Consider the following 24,320-nt stretch of genomic DNA (forward strand, 5'->3'; position numbering starts at 1 on the left):
TCTACAGAACTTATCTGTTATCTGCTATGTGCCTGTGCCTTTTCTCCTTTGAATGGCTGCCTCCATGGCTACATAGCAGCTTATTTATATAAATTATAGTAGACTTTCTGAAGTAAACACACAACTTTTACCAGTGCAGGGCAGCAGCACATTATATTTTAGTTACTTTTATACACTTTCATTTTTTGGTGTTACTGTTCCTTTAATGCAGCATGTGTGTATAATTTACAAATCCTTTTTAAGCAAGTTTTCTCTTAGGAAATATGTATACATACTGACAGGATACTGCCATAACATCATCTATTGTTATGTGTCTGCCACACCAAATGTAATGTAAACAAAAAGCAACCCACAAAAAGTCAAGGAATCAGTCTATAACAGCACAGATGCATACAGGAGCTTTTAGTTGCAACTTAAGTTGTGGGGATAAAATCAACACATAATTCCTTCTAAATACATTAGGGATTAAATCTTGGACATCCAAAAACATTAATAGTCTGGTCTCTTTTTTTACCTAAACAGTTGTTGGACAAGGCTCAATCTGGAGGCCCACACCCCTTTCCTTTTTCTAAAGAAGCTGATGGAGAAGAGTTGGAGAATGGCACAAGGCAGTTTATGAAGGGTGAGCGAAAAAAGGGGGTCAAGAGGTAACAGTAGGGATATATTATAGTAGTTGGGCTTGCCTTTCAGTGGGAATTAACAAAATTACTAAATAAATTATTTAATTTAACAAAATGTAGGAAGGATTTTTTTATGTTTATTGGTTTTTGAACCTTGCTAAATTATTCCTTATTTTGAATAGTAATTATTTAAGGCTTATCTTGTACAGGCAAAGAGCTAAATATGGATGTAGAAATATAAGCAACATGTGACTTGGAGAGAAGAGGAAGCACAGTTTCTGACTAGTGTCTGTCTCCTGGCATTCCTTCTGTTCAGTTCCCTTTCGGATAAGAAGAGTGTCATTTTCAGGATTCCATCATAAGAAAACAATGGGAGGATGAGGCATTGGGATCAATCGGTAAAAATATCCTTGTTTACAAGGCAGATATTTATTGGAAAGGTCAGAGACGCTACCCATTTCATCCTCTTCCTTCTGATAATATGCACAGTGCATATGATAAAGAAAGGGGTTTTGGTGATAAATAAAAGAAAACAAGAGAACATACACACGCAGTGATAATCACAGACAGACAATCTAGCAAGAAGTTAAAGGGTTCACCAAGAGGTTCAGTTTCCATTCTCTAGTTTACAGTTGACCTGCCAAGATGCTGCAGCTTCTTCTCCTTACGTTCTCTATTTATTCAAGATTTAAACCAGTGACCCCATTGGGTAAGTAGGTTTAAATACCAAAAACAAAACCAGGATAATGAATACAAGTTCTTCCATTTATAGGTACTGTTGGCTGTACCTTATGGTTTTATTTTATTTTGTGTGTTGGTGAGCATAGAAATAACACAACACTAGATATGGCAGACATGTTTCTACCTACCTAACTGCTGTTAATCTGCAACACCCAGATGACACACAAACAACACACACATGCATAGTGTTGAAGTATTAATTACAGTTGCCATTTACAGAGAGTCAGCACCAACTCAGACATGGAGATCTGTAGCTGCTACCTCTAACAGGCATGGTTTCCTACAATAGGAACTAACCTACCTTCAGCCAGATACAGAAAGCAGCTGCACAGTCTTATCTGGCAAGTTAAAATTCTCTGTTCTAGAACATGTAAAAGTAACCTTTTAAAAGACTTTGATCAGCTGGCTATTCTTGAAATTCATGCAATTGATAATTTCATTTTATATTATATTTCTATCTTGTACTTGTCAATGTATTTGAGTGTTCTGATCTTATACCATATATCCAATTTTTAGTCCAGTCTGCTTCATCAGGTTTTACCTCAAAACCCTTCTATGAGTTTTTGTGACAGCTTTCAAATGATTGTCTTGCCTCTCAGCCAGTCTGTCAGTTCACACTTCCAGAATAGATTTCAGAGCTCATTATCTTTGTGAGTGATTTTACACATAATGCGGCGGCACAGTCAGACAGTTTCAGGTTTCGTTGATACAGACAGTACTATATCTTCTAACATCAAAATGATCTCCAAAGCCGTTGTCTAATTCTGAAAGGTTAAAATTCACAGTCATTTCTATAAGCTGTTTGCATTTTATCATTTTTCAAATAATTCTCATTGTTACTTATTGTTTCAACATAAAACAATAATTATGAAAATAGGTAGCACAATAATTTAATAGTGTTCTTCTCAGTAAAAAGGCACAAAACCTTCTCTTTTGAAACCTCTTTGAGGGGAAGAGGAGTTAGGTTACATGGTCATTTTATGCATAAAAACAATGTAAAAATATAACAGGTTTAAGTAAAGCTTGGTTTTATTGCTTAGTATGTGGTTGCCAGACTTTTTGGGTCCTGGTTCCGTTGGAGGTCTTATTTCCTAACACAGTTACAGATATAAAATATGAAACATTCAGCATTAGTGCCCACCCCAAACCACACCCTACTGACCAATAACCTGAGCTTTTTAAGTTTACCTAGAAAAGCAAATTGACTCTTCTCCCTTCTCTGTCACCATAACTGGAGTTCAGGCTTCCACTGCTCCAGACCCCACCCCTGGGATGCTAGCCAAGCCAATCAATACAAATTAGTATGGTAGACTAGTACTTATGACAGAGAACTATAAAGAGTCTCAAACATTCAAAATGTTGACTTGCTGTGATTTAATCTTCTGGTCAGCGTTTTTATACACCATTAGCCCATTTGCTTTTGTGCACAATGTGCCTAAACTAATTACTAAACAGCCATCCAGCTTATAGAAATGTCTAAAAAGGGTTATGTGGCAACCTTATAGAAAACACTTAATGCTGTTGCACAAGACCTCTTATTTTGTTTTTTTATAATAAAATTATAGAAACACCTTTTTTGAAGGATGTCTTCAAAGTATTTTTGGTATACAAAAAACGGCATATGTAACATGCATTTTCCACCCATCTGTCAGCTTGTCATTTTAGTATTCTAACAGAACGTCTTACTACAGCTTCCAGATTTGTATTGTATAATACACAGTATTCTCTACACACTATTTTTTACTATTTCAAAGTGAATTTTGTAAAACAGTCATTAAAAATGCACAGTGTCATGCACCTGAAACACGTTTTATATGTTATGTGACATAGGGAAATCCATTTTTAAATGCTTTTGTGGTGCCCCATACCTACATGGTGCAAAATGCTGCAGAGGAAGAAAAATCACTGCTACTGAATATAGAGTGAGCCACATTGTGTTGAGCTGCAAACACGGGTAAATCTAAAGAAGAAAGGGCCCTGGTGCAAACACTGGAAATCCCCCCTTTCTTTATATTGTTGCGTACTCATTTCTTGTATAGCCCTCACACATTGTGATTTTAGCTTTATAGTCACTTGACACTGTTATTGGTCAGCTTGCTATTCGGGTTCTGTTTGACCCAAACCCACGCTGATAAATAACAGAGCTGATTATTGTATGAGATGCTGCAGTTTGCTGCCCCTGGACTGATTCCACCTTGACGCAGAGAAGCTTTTGGCTCTAAAGTTTAGAAACCTCTACCCTAGGACAAAATGCAATGTTGTTTTTTAAAACCAGTTTAGTGATCATTCTTCATTAAAAAATAATGTAAGCAGTCCCCCCAAAAATTAGCCTTATCCACTGTTTTTATGTTTATTCATAAAGCTAGTATCCATCGTGTGTACATACTACAAAATACTTAAGGGTTTAGTTATATCTCTGCAAATGTTTAACTTCAAGAGTTACTCCTTTAAACTTGAAGTTAACTGCATAAATATTTGCATTCTAATCAAGTTTTATGTTCCCTACCAGCTCTTGACCCATGTTCTGCATATATAAGTCTCAATGAGCCTTGGAGGAATACAGACCACGTATTTAATGAGTCCCAAGACAAACCAATGTGCGACAACCATTTGGATGGAGAGTGGTATCGTTTTACTGGCATGGCTGGAGATGCAATGCCGACTTTTTGTATCCCAGAAAACCACTGTGGCACTCATGCTCCAGTATGGCTCAATGGAAGTCATCCTAGTGAATCAGATGGCATTGTACAAAGACAAGCCTGTGCTAGCTTCAACAACGATTGCTGTATGTGGAACACCACTATTGATATCAAGGCTTGCCCAGGAGGATATTATGTCTATCGGCTAACCAAACCTAGTGTCTGCTTCCACGTATATTGCGGACGTATGTGTTTCCTTTTTCTTTCTAATCTGTTTTAGAGATTGTATTGGGTGCCTAAAATATATACTCTGCATAGTCTGCTGTAAAGCTGCAGCAAGTTATAAAATATTAATCCGTGTCACCCAGAATTCAGATTTCAAATGTAAAAAAAAATTACATAGTATTACTGATACCTTTCATAGGTGAAGAATATTGTCACTGAAAAAATATAGGGAAAGCTACCAAGACCCAACAGATATTTTCTTTCATTTCCTAGGGGCTGATTTACTTACCCACGAACGGGTCGAATGGAGTCCGATTGCATTTTTTTCGTAATGATCGGTATTTTGCGATTTTTTCGTATGTTTTGCGATTTTTTCGGACTCTTTACGAATTTTTCGTTACCAATACGATTTTTGCGTAAAAACGCGAGTTTTCCTATCCATTACGAAAGTTGCGTAAAAAGTTGTGCATTTTTCGTAGCGTTAAAACTTCCGCGAAAAGTTGCGCATTTTTCGTAGCGTTAAGTTTTAACGCTACGAAAAATGCGCAACTTTTCGCGTAAGTTTTAACGCTACGAAAAATGCGCAACTTTTTACGCAACTTTCGTAATGGATACGAAAAACTCGTGTTTTTACGCAAAAATCGTATTGGTAACGAAAAATTCGTACAGAATCCGAAAAAATCGCAAAACATACGAAAAAGTCGCAAAATGTTCGTTTTCAAGTCGGAACTTTTCCAATTCGGGTCGGATTCGTGGGTTAGTAAATCAGCCCCCTAGTCTGTAGGAAACTGATGAAAATTAATTCATTTTTGGTTGAGCTACTGGAGTGGTGTAATTTAGTACTTATGTTAGTTAATAACCATTACATACACATGACCTTCTACTGCAGTGATCCCCAACCAGTGGCTCAGGGGTAACGTTGCTCCCCAACCCCTTGGATGTTGCTCTTAGTGCCCCCAAACCAGGGAGTTATTTTTGAATTCCTGTCTTGGGGGCAAGTTTTGGTTGAAGAAAAACAAGATTTACTACCAAATAAAGCCCCCTGTAAGCTGAGCTGAGCTGAGTGTGCATAGAGGCTGCCTAATAGCCAATCACAGCCCTTATTTGGCTCCTCCATGAACTTTTATGGTGCTTGTGTTGCTCCCCAAGTCTTTTTACATTTGACTGTGGCTCACAAGTAAAAAAAAAAGGATGGGGATCCCTGAAAAAGTTCACCTTTACATTTTTGTATAATGTAGACAGTGATATTATAAGACAATTTACAGTTGGTCTTCATTTTTTGTTTCTTGTTGTTTTTGACTAGCTTTTTTTTAATTCATAGCCTCCAGTTTGGAATTTCAGAAACTAACTGGTTTCTATGGCCTAATTTAGCCTAGCACCAGGCAGTAAGAGACTGGAATGTGAATAAGAGAGGACCAAATAGAAAGATAATTAAGAAAATAGGCCATAGCAATAGGGTTTTATGGTGCTGGGGTCAGTGAGCCCTATATAAAAAGCTGCACAGAGGCAGAATAAAAAGGCAAATACTTAAAAATTTATAAAAAAAATAGAGGGGTATTAGAGAGGTATTAGAGAGGTATTAGTCTAAAGACAAAGAAATCATTCACATAGGCAAGGGTAGACATATGCTCTTTAAGCTTAGTATATTGTTCACATTATTAAAAATGATTCTTCTGAATTGTATCCAAATTCTGCATGCAATACTTATGTATAACCCAGGCCCAAAGGTGCAGATATTACTTAGCCATTGAGTCATTCGTGACTGAAACAGTAGTCATTTTGTGTATAGGAGTAAATACCTTTCCAACATAAATGTGGCTAAGACTCACTGATGCCTTGCTCGTGTGGGCAGAAATTCATTTTGGCTGAAGACAGTAAGAGCCTGTGTATGTAGGTCACTAGTGAGAGTTCAATGGCTCCCACAGGTATCTGACTGTTGGCCTGAAAAGCAAACCTTTGCATCTGCTTGATTCACACCACCAACAAGAGGCTCATGTACATCCTCCTCCCATGTAAAATGCTGCAAGATGTGTATTTATTTATAGTTCTACATTATTCCTAATTGTAGGTAGAAAATGTATATTCTAGGAATAGTTTTTTAGTGCTAATCATTATGCAATATTGACTTTGTGCCCCGCCTCTGAATATTGTTCTTGTGTATTTTGCCAGATTTCTATGATATATGTGATGTTATTGATTGCCGAGGGACATGTGTAGACTCTGGAGATTGTGTTTGCAACAGCGGAACAGTGCTAGGCCCAGATGGGCAGACGTGTCTTGGTAAGTGAGCTTGGTATGTGGGTAAGCACAGCACTATGTAGGGTACCATGTGTTCCCGGCTGTATATTCTACCATAAAGGGGACACTGAAGTGTTCCACAACAAGTCACATAACTGCCATGCTCAGGGCTGCCATCAGGGGGGACGTCGTCCCCGGCCTGGGCGATTTTAACTTTAAAGGGGGCCTGGCCGTGCTTCAGTTTTCTTAGTAGCTCGGGCCCCCTTTAATCAATTCCGGGACCTGTCATTGGTGGTCAGCGGGTAATCCTATTGGTTGTGCCCGTGCATATGTGTGACATCAGTACACACGGGCACAACCTTATAAAAGGAAGGACCTCGCTGGAGGAGGCCAATGTATCAGGGGGGCACTGCTGGCTACCAATGTATCAGGGGGGCACTGCTGGCTTCCAATGTATCAGGGGGGCACTGCTGGCTACCAATGTATCAGGGGGGCACTGCTGGCTACCAATGTATCAGGGGGGCACTGCTGGCTACCAATGTATCAGGGGGGCACTGCTGGCTTCCAATGTATTAGGGGGGCACTGCTGGCTACCAATGTTCTAGGGGGGGCACTGCTGGCTACCAATATACTAGGGGGGTACAGCTGGCTACCAATGTACTAGGGGGGGCACTGCTGGCTACCAATGTACTAGGGGGGGCAACGCTGGCTACCAATGTACTAGGGGGGGGCAACGCTGGCTACCAATGTTCTGGGGGGGCACTGCTGACTACCAATGTTCTAGGGGGGGCACTGCTGGCTACCAATGTACTAGGGGGGGCAACACTGGCTACCAATGTTCTAGGGGGGCACTGCTGACTACCAATGTTCTAGGGGGGGCACTGCTGGCTACCAATGTACTATGGGGGGGTACTGCTGGCTACCAATGTTCTAGGGGGGGCACTGTTGGCTACCAATGTACTAGGGGGGGTATTGCTGGCTACCAATGTACTAGGGGGGGGCAACGCTGGCTACCAATGTTCTAGGGGGGGCACTGCTGGCTACCAATGTTCTAGGGGGGGCACTGTTGGCTACCAATGTACTAGGGGGGTATTGCTGGCTACCAATGTACTAGGGGGGGGCAACGCTGGCTACCAATGTTCTAGGGGGGGCACTGCTGACTACCAATGTTCTAGGGGGGGCACTGCTGGCTACCAATGTACTAGGGGGGGCAACGCTGGCTACCAATGTTCTAGGGGGGGCACTGCTGGCTACCAATGTACTAGGGGGGGCAACACTGACTACCAATGTTCTAGGGGGGGGCACAGCTGGCTACCAATGTACTAGGGGGGTACTGCTGGCTACCAATGTTCTAGGGGGGGCACTGCTGACTACCAATGTTCTAGGGGGGCACTGCTGGCTACCAATGTACTAGGAGGGGTACTGCTGGCTACCAATGTTCTAGGGGGGGCACTGCTGGCTACCAATGTACTAGGGGGGTACTGCTGGCTACCAATGTTCTAGGGGGGGCACTGCTGGCTACCAATGTACTAGGGGGGGGCAACGCTGGCTACCAATGTTCTAGGGGAGCACTGCTGACTACCAAAGTTCTAGTGGGGGTAATGCTGGCTACCAATGTACTAGGGGGGGTACTGCTGGCTACCAGTGTCTCATGTCTGTGTGTCCTTTGTACTGATGGGAGGGGCCATTGGGGGAGTTGCCCTGGGGGAGGGGGGCCCAGAAAATTTTATTGTGAGGGGCCCCATTGATGGCGGCCCTGGCCATGCTGCTACTAATACTCTTTTTGTACATTAGAGAATATGTTATTAATATATAATACAAATATTTGTATGATATACATGTTATATTAAGAATAAGTCAAACTTTAAATCAAAGTTGGAAGTTTAAAATTTGGAACATTTTTTTTTATTTAAAAATCAGTCCAACAGTGGGTTACTCTGAACTTCTGACCCTGACACTTATTGGATAAAATATAGCTGGAGCTTTTGACCCTGACACTAGTTAATGCTGCAGCGCTTACAGCTCTTACAGGCGCGATTTCGTGTGCCTTTAACATGCATTTGAAACGTGGGTTTTTGCGCACCTTACTGCATAAAGGAAATAAATCTGTTATATTACCTGCCTGGTTGTACCTACCAGCGTTCAAATTTGCTTTTTAGCACAGTAGTGTTTTTAGCACAGTCATGCATTTTTATTCACTCGCCAAGTACTCTGTATTAAACCAGAGATAAATCTTGAACTCAAAAAGCACATTTACTTGAAGTGTGTTTAAAAGTCGCACTTTTACATAACCATATGTAAGAGCCTTAAACACGCATGGCTAAGCCAGGGAATGGAACGTTTACAGTGAAACGCTATGAATTTGATGCCATTGTAATAACATTGTTTTATGCTGGAGTTAACGTGGCTATTACCTGTCCTCTATGCTTGTATCTTATTGCTGTATGGTTACCAGAAAGCTCCAAATTATGCAAGGTCATTTCCCATAGAGTCAGTTTTAAAACAGACATATTGTGAAAAAAACAAGATTTCCTCCAATTTATTGAAAATGAATCCAAAAATCCTACTAGACCTGCCCATCCGTTCCACTTCCTGCTGCCTGCTTTCCCAGGCTGGGCAGGGGAGCCATGACACTCAGCACACTGCACTGTAGAAAAGGAACCAATCAACAGCTAGGCTGACCTGATAGAGAACTGAAGCCTGTCTTCGCTTGTGTGACCTGGATAACAGGTCCCAATATTATAATAATATTTTTTTAACCCATAACAACCAATCAGAATGTAGCATGTAATGGTCTCCTGTGTGCTGATATTTTCCTGTAGAAAATGTATAACTTTAACTATAACCTTATTTTTGTATTAAAAACTTATCACGCTGAATGAGAGCCGCTGTGTGACCAGAAAGTTGTCCTTATGTTTCTTTTAATTAAAATCCAATTGCAATATTTTTATTATTTAAAAAAAAAAATGAGTTAGGTAAAGGCTGAGACTTCGACTTCAATGTTATTTCAACACATTCAATGACAAAATAATGTTTTCACCTCATGACCACTCTCTGTATTACTTATGGGAACTAATTATTGTCAGTGTTATCTGCTCTGATAGGGATTATTAAAGTCCCATCTCAGGCTGATTTGATGTATGAAGAGACTGTTACAAAGATAATCAGCATGGCCTCTGCTGAGCTAAAGAACGGCCACTGGGCTCCCTCTAACTTAATGTGCCTCGTGCCAAGAATATTTTTAGTTTGTCTGCCACGGGAGCACAAAGTCTTTCTGATTTATAGTGTCTCTGACTTAATATGCTACAGAAAAATAATCTGTCAGTGCCTGCTGCCGATTCATTCATTTATTCAGATGAAATCATGTTAGAGAGACAGATACCTCTAGAAAGATGAGGGAGGAGAAGGTTGTTAAGAAAAGTACAAAAATAAAGAGAAGGATGATTGAACAGCGCCAGTGACAGAAAGGGAAGCTGCTGAAGCAACATAGGATTTTAGGTTGTCACAACCACAGGTATCTGCAAAATCCCCAAGGCATACAAAAGCATCAACTAAAAAGATCTGGCAACGTGTTGAAGGTAAGTTCTTTCAGATGGGTCTCCTGAATTAGGCAACTAAAATGCTTTCCACAAACATACAGATATTTCAAGGTTGGACTTTTTGGCCACTGTCCAGACTGCCAAATCCATGTGCTGCTATGCCTGAGAATTGTCCACCCAACCCCAGCACCATTCCAATTAACCCCACCCTATGGGAGCCTAAGGGCCTTAGGGCCAGGCCCGGATTTGTGGAGAGGCCACAAAGGCCCGGGCCTAGGGCGGCAGAAAAGTAGGGGCGGCATGCCGCCCCGCCGCAATGGAATTTTTAAAGTTTTTTTCAATACGGAGCAGTGGGAACTTCTCCCCACTGCTCCGTATGGGGCTTTAAATGTATGAGCATGCGCACTCGCGGGCGCGCAGGGGGGGCGGGGTAGGGAGACGAGCGGTTGTTCGCTCATTTGTGCATGCGCATTGGGGGGGCGCGGGCCGTTTAACGGGGTGGCCTAGGGGCGCGCCGAAAACAAATCCGGCCCTGCTTAGGGCCACAAAAGTGTTAGGCGAAGCAGGGTGTTCAGTATCTAGGCTACTTATATTGACTGATTGAATTAAAGAAAGAAGATTGATGGCTGGGATTTGTTTTGCAGCAGTTGTAGTGACCAGTGGCTCATAAGCAACATGTTGCTCACCACCCCCTTTGATGTTGCTCTCAACAAACCTCTGGTTTGGAGGCAAGTTTTGGAAGTACAGAGACACATTTTTACTCATCAGTTTTAGAGTTTCATGCTTTTTTGGCTCACCAACACTTTTTACATCTGACACAAAGTAGGACAATAATTGCCCCCTCCTAAAAAATGTACATTACATTTAGATACAAGGGATCCTTGTTAAGCAGCTGCAGCTTCTGATGAAATGAGAGACAAGGAATTTTCGACTTATGTGTGTACAAGATATTTAAATATATTAGAATCTTCATTTTACTAGGAACTAGAAGAAAATGGTGTAAAACCTGGGAAATCAGGCAAATGTATTATGCATTATATACTGGTGAGACCACAGGAAAATGGTGTCAAATAAGGGAAGACATAAAATCAGGGGATGTAAAGTTGAGGTTTCACTGGATACTAGTGAAGAGCGAATCTGTCCCGTTTCGCTTTGCCAAAAAATTCACAAAACTCCTCAGAATCCCCCAAATGGTGAAAAATGTGCGTAATGCATAACTTTTACACAACTTTTTTGATGCAACCAGGACTTATTTACCGTAACATATTTGACATGACCACATCTATTTTGATGCCACTTATTTGATGTGTCCCGCCAGTTTCATGACAAAATTAACCAATGGTGAAATGCAGAATTTCGCTGCATATCCATGCCTGCCAAATAATGTGCTTATCACTATTGTATACACATGCAGCTTATGTCTCTGCAGCCTTGATAACATACCTGGAAGAGACATTAAGGCTTTGACTTAGATTGTAAGCTCTACGGGGCAGGGACCTCCTTCCTACTCTGTCTCATACCACATGGTATTTATATATATATATATATATATTGTATTTACTTATTAGATCACTTGTCCTCCCTGTGTGTAATTTTGTATTCTGTAAGATTTTACAGCGCTGCGTACCCTTGTGGCGCTTTATAAATAAAGTTATACATACATACATACATTGACTACATACAGTAGAGCTTAGCAACAATTTTCAGTGGGAAGTAGTCCCCAAGAAGAGCTGATGCTGTTTTGTTATATTTAGGGGGAGATTGGCCAAAATGTGAGATTAGAGCTCACCACAGAAAAAAATCACCCGCTTTCTATCCATTTCTAGTTTATTTATCAATGGGTGAAATTTAGAGTTCATCATTTGATAAATACACTTTTAAAAACTCCAATAGGTATGAATAAAAAGTGTGAGTGAATTTTACTGTGGTGAGCTCTAGCTCACATTTTGATAAATCTGCCCCCTAGTGTTGAATATTCCTTAAAGACACCAAATGTTCTGTATATTTAAAGTATAAGGAGACTTAAACCTTGCCTGATATATTATTTAAACTATATTGCGGTTTATTAGGGCTTTTCAGGCTGTGTTCCCGTGAGAATACCTTTTTATATAGAAAGACCTGAAATTTAACATGTTCTGTCCATTTATGCCCCATAAGCCATCATGTGTAACCCATGTCATTCAGATCTCATATGATCTGTGCAAAGTGCATTGTGGTTGCAAAAAGAGTTGTGGTCAGAAAGAGCCTTTAACATTTATCATAGTATGTAATTTCCTCCTCTTTATGGGATTAACTGTTCTTGGCAGCTTCCCAAATAGGCTGTGTAATAAGATTCTTTTCACCAACATTAATTCTGAAAAGTATCTCATTTTGGTCCAAATTTGAATATCATTGTTCCTGCCGTTTAGATGAAAATGAGTGTGAGAAAAACAACGGAGGCTGCAGTGAGATTTGTATAAACTTGAAAAATGCCTACCGGTGTGAGTGTGGGAAAGGACGCGTCTTGGGAAGAGATGGAAAAACTTGTGAAGGTAATTGATATATTTCCCATTATCACCTCAGCTGCCTCCCAAGCAGTCTGAAGGGTCTGATTTATAACCTAAACCTTTCTTCTTGTCAATATTTCAGACCAGTGGGACATTGTTCATTTTATAAACAATATCAGAAGCACTTGAACTGTCTCCTGGGATTATTTGACACTTATAGAACGGTACACAGAATATACTGTGATTTTGGCTATGCTTATCCACTAGTGTTTTTTTTAATGTGTTTTTTATTTAATGTAACTTTGCCCTATTTTTGTGCCCTATACATGCTGAATTGTTAGACATCACATGGGGGGAGTATTTACAAACACCGGAGCCCCATTTGCACAAAGGGAACATTGTACGGGATGCATGTGAGGTGATTTAAAATTTTGCAGAGTGCAGTAACTAATAGAAACCTCATGCTTTGTTTATTATTCCAACCATGGTTTTCTGAACTAACTGGAGTCTTTTGTTTTCTGCTCTGGTACTAATTTCCCTGGTGTTAGTAAATAAATAGTTCGTAAATGACCTCTTGTGTATCAAGTACCTTGCTAAGCTGCGAGAACTCTCCTCTATGGACACTACATTACACTGCACTAGTTTTCACCTCTGGCTCAGCTATATCCTGCTATACTGGCAAAATAGCAAAACTAATATGTTCAAAGGGGTCATTTATTTCATGCAGGGCACGGTGCAAACTGTTAAAATCATGGTGTTTTTTGTACTTTGCATCCTGTCCTGCACAAGTTTCTGCACTCCAAAATGGAGCACAGAGACCTGCTCCCCCCATGAATACAGAGCCACCTATGTGCACCCCTGAAATGAAGTCAAAGCCTTTCCGAGTGGGGGGGGGCTACATCGCTAGTGCAGAGAGCACAGTTGCGCACTCTACACTAGCAGAGTGTAGAGATCTCAGCTCTTAAATGTAGCAGGAGCAGCTTTTTGCCACCCTGGTTACTTTCGGGGTGCTGCTGCCTGAAGTTACTATTTCAACTTGTCTCATGGCAGGGCCCCCTAGCCATTACATACTGTGTGCATCAGTCAGGTGTGCAAGTTAGGGAGTATCAGCGGGCACAGGCCATAATGGAGCCCTTTACTTTAGAATCTAGCATGAGATGGGGGGTGCAAGTGCACTAAGGAGTGAAAGAGTGTGTCCATTAGTGCTTAGGCTAGTATGCCATGCTCTGCACTATACACAAGAGCACAGCATCAGGATGTGCAGTCCAGCCCTGTCCAAAGGCAGTTGGAAAATACTGGGCCCCAATGGGGTCTGTGAGTCCCATCACTCCTACCTTGCACTTCAGAATGATGCGCACAGTAGGGGCAGGAGTTAGGATGCCTATGTGTATCCCTGAAATGAAATCAAAGGCCTGCGGCTAATTTAACAGTGCCCTATGCAGTGGGCAAACAAATGGACAATTGCTGCCTTTTTTCTACTTTGCCACCTTATGAATCAGCAATTGTCCATTTAACATCAACTAGTTTGTTAGTATCAGAGCAGATGATCCAATTAATTTAATACAAATATTGTTATTAAAATGTGTTTCTTTAGATTATAAGAAAATATATCCCTTGTAGAAGCGCTGATTAAACTGACTTTCAGAGAATGTGGCAGATATCTTTATTGCTTTGGGATCCTGGGACTTTTCCCATATCATTCTCATTCTCCTTCTTCTGCAAGCTACTCTTTCCTGCCAAAGGTGATTTACTTTCCCCTTCCATGGATTCAGCTAATATAGACCAAAAAACCTTGTGTAAAATGCTCTGAGTAGACAAACAATCTTACAAATCCCTGCTCACTTTAAACAGAATTATGTGTGGAAGGTAAAATGATGTTTACCTAATATTCTGAAGCATCCATACAGAATGACTTAGTAAAGTTTTCAAAGGAGGGGATTTTTGTGTCTTTTTTAATCACATTTAATCTTTTTTAATGTGCTACATTAAAGGCTTCATACCCTTCATACCACTGGGGTAAAAACTTATTTAACGTACCAAAATATTTTTACTGCAAACAAATCTTCATCTTTTGTTGATTCAGGATTACAATCCATTTCTGCCATATATGTTACAATAGGAGTACAATTACAGTGATCATTCACTAATCACTGCCTGTGTGTTGTGTGACTTTTCACTTAGGTCATTTGCAGTAATTATTCTGTCACTAACAGCCTAATTGGAAGTGTCACACATGCAGCCATGTATTACATCTGGCCCCTGTAAAAACCATAGGGCCACATGCTTGTCCTTAGGCTATCATTTTCTATATGTGATCCTACAGACTTGCTAATATCAATTAGACAATTGTATAATTTCATGTTTAGTTTTATAACTTTAGGGAAAGATCCATTTGATTAAAAGGTCAGATACAGTTTGTACCTTCACCTCAGAGGACTTTGGAAATCTCATGCAGCAATCACTGAATACGGTTTCTCTGTTGTTAGATATTGCAGGCTGCCAGCACAATAATGGTGGCTGTAGTCACATGTGTGTTGAAACTGGCGATTCCTATCAGTGTCAGTGCCCACGTGGGCTGAGCCTCTCTGATAATAATCTCACCTGTCAAGGTAAGTGAAACTATTTGGTCACCTGTTATTTACACTTTACCAGAATTATTCCTTGAAAAAATCAAAAACTGGGGTTTGGCAAATAAGGGAATATTTGTTGGGATGCCGGAAGGTTTATAAATGTTCCCATGGCCATGTTGGAGACGTTGTAAGTTCTGACAGGTAAGTTCTGTATAAAGGGACACATAAAATCCCCCAGTGACCCCTATAAAGACAACCCAAGGCAGGTAAAGTAGGAGATAAAAGTACTGTATATAAAAATGCCATAAATGTAAAGTATAAAGTTCAATATCACCATCTTGCAAACCCACAAGGGCCAGACATGATAGTGCTGACTAGCTAAGCCCCCACATGCACATGCTGTTTGCACAGCTGTAACCACAGAATACACAGAATGTTATAAAAGGGGTGTCATTTACTTTTGAGGTAAGGGATTCCATCTTCTATAAAAGGTTGAGGCTTTCAGTGTCTCACCTGAAGCTGTTTGTGACACATTTCAGTTATTGTTCTGTGTTGCCGAAAGCTTCCACAAGAGTCTGTCTTTCATAAATAAAGCAGCGGTTATGCTGAGAAACTTGTCATTAATTGTTCTACCTGCAGCTGGCTTAAAAAAGCCAACCACTGATTGGCTGCTATGGGTAACTGACTATGGGAAATTTTTCCCAGTGTTGCTAAATGAGCCCAATTGTGCATAGTCATTGTTGGAACATCACATTCCAGTAACCGTATATTGTTATTTCCCAGTTTGACCTACAGTTTTTGTGGATACTGCTGAAAAAGATATCAGGGCAATAATGTAAACCAAAAAATAAAATGATGTCTAATAAAATAAAATGTAATTTTCAGCAACTATCCAATATATCTTTATTTATTCATATATTATACAATATACATTCAATTAAGAATGCCAAATGGTAAAATGCTTCCCTGCCAACTGGTCCTCATGTCCAAAGTATACCACAAGATATAATCACAGAAAGTGACAGGCACATACTAGCATCAATTGCAGTAATATTTACTAATAACCAATTAAATCTGTGACTAATATACACTGAAAATTGCTTAGAATTACAGTTTCTTTAATTATATTTTAGGATTTACGCATTTAACTATTTCAGTCCATGTACTAAGCTTCATTTTATGATATTTCCTGCAGTTCCCGTGCTGTGTAAACCCAGCACAATAGAAGTCGCTGTCCCAAAGGATCTGGTAGGGGGGTTGGAACTCTCTCTATCAAACTCATCCTGCAAAGGAGTCTCCAATGGCACTCATGTCAACATCAACTTTAACCTGAAGACCTGTGGAACCATCATCAATGTTCGTAAAAGTATTCTTTCTTGATATTTTCAAGAGTCACTTACAAGTACAAATGTGTTCACTAATGACACAAAATTACCAAAATAATATTTACATCAATCTATTTTCTCTGAGGTAGCACTGAGGTCTCTAAAGGACCCTGGTGTTCCCTTTATTGTTCTTCTTATCATTCAAAGGTGGGGTGTGCCAGGGAATGCCCATATCTCCTGCATGTGCTATCCCTTCTGTATGTAGCATTGCCAACCTCAACAAGATTCCAAGAAAGCTGTGCCTGTCAGCTGCAGGCAAAATCCGAGATGTGGGCAGAAGGACTGTAGGAATAAAATAGAGTGCTTTTCATGTGTTTGCACTGTGCACCTTGCTTTCTTTAATACATTAGCTCTTTGGGGTCTGAAGTTAGCCACAGACAATCCATATCAGACATACTGTGCAACTACACCCTCTGTAGGTGCAAAAAGGAAGGAATGGTTCATTTACTACTGTAAGTGCAAGGGTGATTGTGCTAAAGTGAAAGCAAATGTGTGTAGTGATTTTGATCAACCATTCATTTCTGGTACTTGCATCCTAACACTCCTCGTCTTTCCATATAGTTAATATAATTAATCATGCAAATGTTTGCCTGTTGATGCTAGGGAAGCCTACAGCTGGTAGCTTGAAAGTGCAACTTGCACCAGATGCACATACAACTCACCACAACTTGTGACTTCAATGAGTTTGGCCCTGTAGATGTTTGTCCAGATTGGCAACTGATCATTATTTTAATTTTTAGCAGATAGAATCTAGTCTAGACATATTCATATATGTATTTTTGGCAGAGAAATGTACACACGGGGGGCTCATTTATACATTTGCTCCTGATAATTATCCATGGCTATCAATCAACTTTTTGCTTTCATTGTTCAACCTGCAGCTGGCTGAAAAAAGACAAAAATTGAATGGTTGATATGGGTTACTGCCTGGCAAATTTGCCTGGTGTTGATAAATGAACCACTTACTTCAATAGTAGAGAATTGCACCCCCTTCCAACCTCCATTACTGTTCATTGCACATAGGAGTAATAACTGTGATAAACTAGATCTGAATTTGCTTGTGAAATATGGTTGCTGATTTTGGACTGGACTGCCTGTCTACGTCTGGGCTGTCTAGTTCAGCTTGGCTTGTCCAGGTTTTAATAATCTGAAACCTGGACAAAATATTAGCCCCCATGAGTTTTCTTAATCTCTTCCATATAAGAATAAGACTCTGTGGGGCTCATTTATTAACACTGGGCAAATTTGCCCATGGGCAGTAACCAATAGCAACCAATCAGTGTTTGCCATTTTTCAGCCAGCTGCATGTAGAACAATGAATGCAACAATTTGATTGGTTGCCATAGGTTACTGCCCATGGGCAAATTTGCCCAGTGTTGATAAATGACCCCCTGTGTGCCTTTACAATTCTTCTTTATTGATATCATAAATCCAACCCTTATTCTGAGCCTAAGGAGACTGTGATGGGGAACAGTCAGCAAAAATATTTTGAAGGGATACATTCATCAAATAAATTAATTTTTATACTTCCATTTGTTTTCTCCAAGGCTTAAATATCATATCATACATATTTCATTACTCTTGTTAAAAAGACTATGGTTTTGCTAGCTCTGCCTCATCTAGGCTACTACTAAATATTAGGTACAACCCATATGGGATAACCTTTGCCTAATCTGATCAGAAAAGAACCATGTTCCTGAGAGGGCTTATTCTTAATTATAATAATTTAGTAGAGCTCTGGGGTTAATCTTGACAGTCAGCTCTGTATTTTATGAAACTGTAACATGTAATTGTCAAATTATTGTTGCCTTTCTAACTTTAAGGTGGTAAGTGACAAGATCATTGCCTCTAATCTGGTCACTGGGATGCCCAAGCAGACCCCAGGCAGCAATGGAGACATTATCATCCGTACCAGCAAACTCCTCATCCCAGTAACATGTGAATTTCCTCGGCTTTATACCATCTCTGAAGGGTACGTCCCCAACCTCAAGAACTCCCCACTGGAGATCATGAGCCGTAACCGAGGCACCTTCCCATTCGCTCTAGAAATATTTAAGGATAAGGATTTTGATGAGCCATACAGAGAGGATCTTCCTGTGCTCAAGCTCAGAGACTCCCTTTATTTTGGGATTGAACCCCTTATGCGTGTGAATGGCTTGGAAACCCTCGTGGAGAGCTGCTTTGCAACCCCAACTTCCAATAATGATGAGATCTTGAAGTACTACCTAATAAAGGATGGGCAAGTGATTTTATGCCTTAACAGCATGATTAGCTTTGCTTTTAGCCATATTCGATTATAGTCCAAATTACTTTTTACTATAAAATGCAGCAATAATAAAGAATTATATGATTTAAAATACAACTTTCATTATAAGAAACCGTGTGTAGTAAAATGTTTAAATGCAAGCCCAGATGTAGGGAAAATATGGAATAAATGAAACATGCAAAATACAGACATAATAGGTGATATATTATAATGTTGCTGTAAGCTTAAAGTAATATTAAGTTACATTTTAGGATCTGCAGCCTTTGAGAAAATAATCTCGTTAGTCTTATGGAAGCTTTTGTATTATTTATCTGAAATATGAATTGTCTTCCTCTTCATTTTCAGATGTGTCTCTGATGACACAGTGAAACAATATTCATCCAAAGATCATCTTGCCAAACATTTTCAAGTTCCAGTGTTCAAGTTTGTGGGGAAAGATAACAAGGTAAAAGCAGTTTCATATGTTTCTTTTTTTATAGGTTCAAGTCTTCCTTGAAGGTCCCACCTTTGGTCACATGCAACAAAATTACAGATATAGGAAAATTAATGTATCAGGCTCTTGTCCTTAGTTCCAAAAATATAAAGAACAGTAAATATGCTTAACCATAACTGACCTTTAAAGGAATACTGTCATGGGAAAACATGTTTTTTTTAAAAAAACACGACAGTCAATAGAGCTCCTTTAGCAGAATCCTGCATTGAAATCTGTTATTTATAAGTAGTTTTTTTTTTATAATTAATTTCACATGGGGCTTGCCATTTCCCAGGGTGCCCATGTGACTTGTACTCTGGTAAACTTTAGTCACACTTTACTGCTGTGCTGCAAGTTGAAGTGATATTGCCCCCCCCCCCCCCCACCAGCGATCAGCAGAACAATGGGAAAGTAGCAAGATAGCCGCTCACAGTAGATATCAGAATAGCACTCAATAGTAAGAAATCCAAGTCTGGCTTGGGACTCCTCCAGTTACATGGGAGTAGGAGAAACAATAGGTTACCTGAAAGCAGTTCTAATGTGTAGCACTGGCTCCTTCTGAAAGCTCAGACTCAGGCACAATGCACTGAGATGGCACCTACACACCAATATTACAACTAAAAAATATATATTATTTAGTTAAAGAATAAAATTTTAAATGAATTATTTGCAATGTAAACAGTGTAATTTAGAAACTAAAGCTACACCATAAAATCTATAACAATCCCCTTAAGTGAGGATTTCAGGTGAGCAAATACGCATTCTCTCCAAATATAACCCTAACTGGTTGTCAGACTTAGCTCCCCTGCCACTGATCCAGGCTCTGCCGGGAGAAGGGTAACTGATTTGGGGATTTTGACAAATCTTCTAGAGCAGTAATCCCAAAACCTGCACACAGCCTGACATGGGCCGACACAATGGTTCTGGGTTGGAGGCTGATGCCAGAGGAGGATCTGTGATTCTAGGCCTGTTTTTTTCTGCAGGCTGAAAATCAGACCCATGTGGAATCAGCCATGATAGATGACTTCAAGGTGTGCAATCATTAAGAAGGCTCTTGTGAACTTAGTAGATAATAGTTGTTTGCTGCTGGTATAAAGGTCATACACATATCAGTGCAAATATTGGGACTTTACCGCATGATTACTTAAAGCTTGGACAATAGCAATTTCATTGTGAAAGAAAATGTAATTTATGGATGAACTGAAGTGAAGAAAAAAAACCATGTTATGTGCAATCATATATATATATATAATCCACATTACTATACAATGCCAAATACACATTACAAATACAAATACATTGCTTCCACGCTTAAGCCAGTGCCACACATCTAATCAGTATTTGCAAATAGAACAATCCTTCATAGAGCAATGTCCAACTTTGTACCAGTATTGTGTGTCATGGGTGTGTAAATATCTGTGACTTTTGCCCTGTATTTTTTAAGACAAAATCTAGCACTTCACTAGTAAATTAGTTGTATTGCAGATATTTGCAGCTGCCCTATGCAGAGGCCCCTGACCACTCCCTCAACACATGCACGGGAAGATTATACTCCTACACTGATTGTCTAGGACAGGGGTACCCACAGCTCCACCTCCAGATTTAGCCATGACTTTGCAATGGTAGACAGAGGAAATTTTTTTTCTAAAAGATGTAGATTTATTAAATCTAATCTAATATATATATATTAGGCCACCCTAATGCTGCCACACCATTTGGTTGGTCAAATTAGGAAAAAATTCTGCTTTTTTTGGTCAAAATGAGCAGATATTTTAGTGTATTCTGAGCCTTAAAGTTCTTTGTATACAAACATTTATTTTTGTTAATATCCCATGTCCTTTAACCACTTGTGCAAAACAACAGCTCTGTGATATCTATTACATTGGCCTCAGTTACTTCTATGGCTGTCAATCCTTTCTGTAAATCAAGGTGGGCTTAACTTTGCCTTTCAGTGTACAGCTTGCTTGGTGATGTATCAGCGGCAGGCCACCCCAGTGTAGCTTCTCTGATACAAACCCCATTTCTCTTTGCTTCCCCCTCACAGGAAGTATTTTTGCACTGCCAAGTCCTGGTTTGCGGCACACTGGATGAAAGGTCTCGCTGCGCTCAAGGATGCCGGAGTCGGATGAGGAGATCTGCAGAGATGGAGGAAGAAGAAAAGGCCACTCACCATGCAAATCGCCTCCTCACTGGTGGACCCATTCGAATTGATTTTGAGGAGTAATTTTACTTCAGAGAGATAATGTTGTATTTAAAGCTTCAGCAATATATGTGCTAATATACTTTTCAATATCTTTGTATTTCTAGTTTCCCTATTTATAGTTGCTACATGCTGTTTTTCTGTTTCCTTTTCATTATCACAACAGTGTATAAATATGTTTCTTCTCATCATTTCCCTTGTATATTGCTGCATTGGAATGTTAACTAAAATTTGACAGTCATTAATGAAAAGTTGTCTTAACTTCCTAAAAAAAAAAAAAGCAAATTTATATTTGATAAATACATTTGCCAATGACATGCTCTGTATGACTTTTCTAGCTGACTGCCCACATATGGGCTGTGTTAACCATGCAAAAGGAAAACTAAAATGCAATGCCAGTGTCCCCTGATACAAAAAAAGGGCTCAAAGTGCCATGTTTTCTTAACTTGCTCCAATAAGTTAGTTGTTTTTTTCCCTGATGCTCCAAGAATGAACTGTGAAGAGCTGTATTCTGTGTACAGAAGGTGCAAGCTGTGAAGTGCAGGGGGACACAAGGCACTAGAGAGCATTGTGTTTGAAGCGACAGTCTGGTGGCAGTTAACAAGTGGGTAGGAACAGTAGCCACATAGTGACAGAAATGGCCATCAGATGCCCTTGTCTTGTCTCTGATTTTATTAAAATTGTCCCATTTTTTAGCTAATTTGGAGACTGTAAACATTTTTGTAACCAAAAATAAAATGTTGAATATAGAAGTTGATCTGTAGTTTAACAAGTTTATAATAACCTAAGGGATCCAAGGGGTCATTCATGAGTGCAGTATGCACAGAGCAATTTCTGATGCAAATGCCATGTTTTTTTGCACTTAATGCATGTGACAAATGGGATACAAAATGTTAATTCAGTAAGGGGGAGATTTATCAGCATTTGAGTTTGATTTTCTGGCTCAGAGGAAGAGTGTACATTCCCAGTCTGACCTGCACTCAACCCACAATGGGAACCCAAATTTTAACCCTTACCTTAAAGGAACAGTAACACTAAAAAATAAAAACGTTTTAAAATAATTAAAATATTATGTATTGTTGCCCTGCACTGGTAAAAGTTGTGTGTTTGCTTCAGAAAGACTACTGTAGTTAATAGAAATAGCTGTTGTGTAGCCATGGGGGCAACCATTTAAATTGAAAAAAGGAGAAAAGGCACAGGTTACATAAGAAGATAACAGATTACTGTGTAGAATACAATGGGAATCTATGCTACTTATCTGTTAGCTGCTTAGTAACCTGTGCCTTTTCTCATTTTTTCAATTTAAATGGCTGCCCCCATGGCTACACAGCAGGGTATTTATATAAACTATAGTAGTGTTTATGAAGCAAACACACAACTTTTACCAGTGCAGGGCAATAGTACATAATATATTAATTATTTTTATACACTTTCATTTTTTGGTGTTACTGTTCCTTTAAGGTGCAGGATATAAACAGCAAAAACTAGGCCGATTTGGATGAATGTTGTCACTTTGCACCCTGCTCTGCAGATAATAACCCTAACCTTTATTGTCTTGTTGTAAACCCTTAATATTCAGGGACTGTTTTCCCCCAAAATTAAACATTGTCAATACAGTGTGCAAGAACCCTCTGTAGGACCACTGACCTGGATCCTACCTGATTATGGGATTCCCAAATCAAGAGCAGGAAGGAAAAAGAGCAGAAACAGAAAGAAACAAGAACAGAACTGGGGAGAAACTAGAACAAGACAAGGCAAGAACCGGGCAAGAGAAGACACAGAAAAGGAGCCAGACCAGGGAACAAGAGCTAGGAGCAAGCCACAGTGCTCAATGTAAGGCCAATACTCAGGCACAGAATGTGAGAAGGAATGGGCTTATATAGGGCAGAGTCAGCCCTGATTGGCTGACCCCACCTAACCAATAAGGCTGCTGGGGTGATGTACCAAAGCCCAGTATACAAGTGCACAGGAGAAAAAATGAGAAATTAGCTCTTGCCGGCTGCTCTCCTGGCTCAGTGGTTAGGGATAGCAGTCAGCAATCAAAAGGTCTGGGGATCCAACCCCAGCAGAGCCTTATAGTTGTGCATAAATAATGCTGGCACAAACTTATAGTATTGTGATTTGCAATTTAAGTACCCTATCCCATATTACCCCTTTTCAAAAACTTTCCTACCACTGACCTCAGACTAACAGGCCTATAGTTTTCAGGCTGAGAATTGAATCCCTTTTTGAATAACAGAACCACAGTAGCAATTTGCCAGTCTCTGGGCACCATGCCAGAGTGTAACTCACCGCCGTCGCTGTGTGGCCCAGGTGCTCAGAGCCCCGAACCCGTAGCCTGAGGGAATCAATCAGTTCTTCAAAAGTGCCTAGCAAAAGCACACTGGACAGCCAGGAAATCCCGGAAAAGTCTTATTTATGTTCATAAAACCTTTACGCCTGTCGCGTTTCGTACATGTGCACTTAATCATAGGCATACTCCTCAAAATGAGCACAGCCCCTTAATTAATGACATCCCACAATATAAAACCATCAACCAGAAAAAAACAAAAAAGAGAAAGGCAAAAGAAAATGAAATAGAACCAAGCATACTAAATATTCCTGGCAAAATCAATTGGAGGGAACATAATTAGTATCAAAAATGGAATTTAACCCATTCAGTTGGCACATGCTTAACAAAAATCCATTTATCCTCCTTATGTAAAAGTTTAGTCCACATATCGCTGCATCGCTCGTCTGGAAACACTGTCAGTTACCTGAATTTTGAACATAGTTACTTCACCATTGCAACATTCAAGAAAGTGTCTTGAAACAGGATTGTTTCTATTTTTCGCAACTATATGCCCTATATGTTCCCGCATCCTGTTTTTAAGGGGACAAATTGTGCAGCCTACATACTGAAGCAAGCAGGCACTGCAAGTCAATAAATATACCACATG

The 24,320-nt window shown here is 39.8% G+C and overlaps 1 protein-coding gene across 1 annotated transcript; it reads left to right on the forward strand.

Moving 5' to 3' along the window:
* The first annotated feature begins 1,169 nt into the window (after positions 1-1,169).
* oit3 (oncoprotein induced transcript 3) lies at positions 1,170-21,696 on the forward strand. Its single transcript, XM_002935968.5, has 9 exons — positions 1,170-1,329; positions 3,871-4,245; positions 6,395-6,505; positions 12,411-12,533; positions 14,975-15,097; positions 16,254-16,414; positions 18,267-18,682; positions 19,055-19,154; positions 21,226-21,696. The coding sequence occupies exons 1-9, from the start codon at positions 1,266-1,268 to the stop codon at positions 21,403-21,405; spliced, it is 1,653 nt and encodes a 550-aa protein (XP_002936014.2). The 5' UTR covers positions 1,170-1,265; the 3' UTR covers positions 21,406-21,696.
* The last annotated feature ends 2,624 nt before the right edge of the window (positions 21,697-24,320 follow it).

This window comes from Xenopus tropicalis, chromosome 7 (genome assembly GCF_000004195.4).
Source record: "Xenopus tropicalis strain Nigerian chromosome 7, UCB_Xtro_10.0, whole genome shotgun sequence".
Classification (NCBI taxonomy): Eukaryota; Metazoa; Chordata; class Amphibia; order Anura; family Pipidae; genus Xenopus; species Xenopus tropicalis.

Excerpts from the sequence above, each read along its gene's own strand:
- oit3 (XM_002935968.5), top strand. The coding sequence starts at position 1,266 with ATGCTGCAGCTTCTTCTCCTTACGTTCTCTATTTATTCAAGATTTAAA. Across the intron at positions 4,246-6,394 it reads CTTCCACGTATATTGCGGAC|ATTTCTATGATATATGTGAT; the intron begins GTATGTGTTTCC and ends GTATTTTGCCAG. Across the intron at positions 12,534-14,974 it reads AGATGGAAAAACTTGTGAAG|ATATTGCAGGCTGCCAGCAC; the intron begins GTAATTGATATA and ends CTCTGTTGTTAG.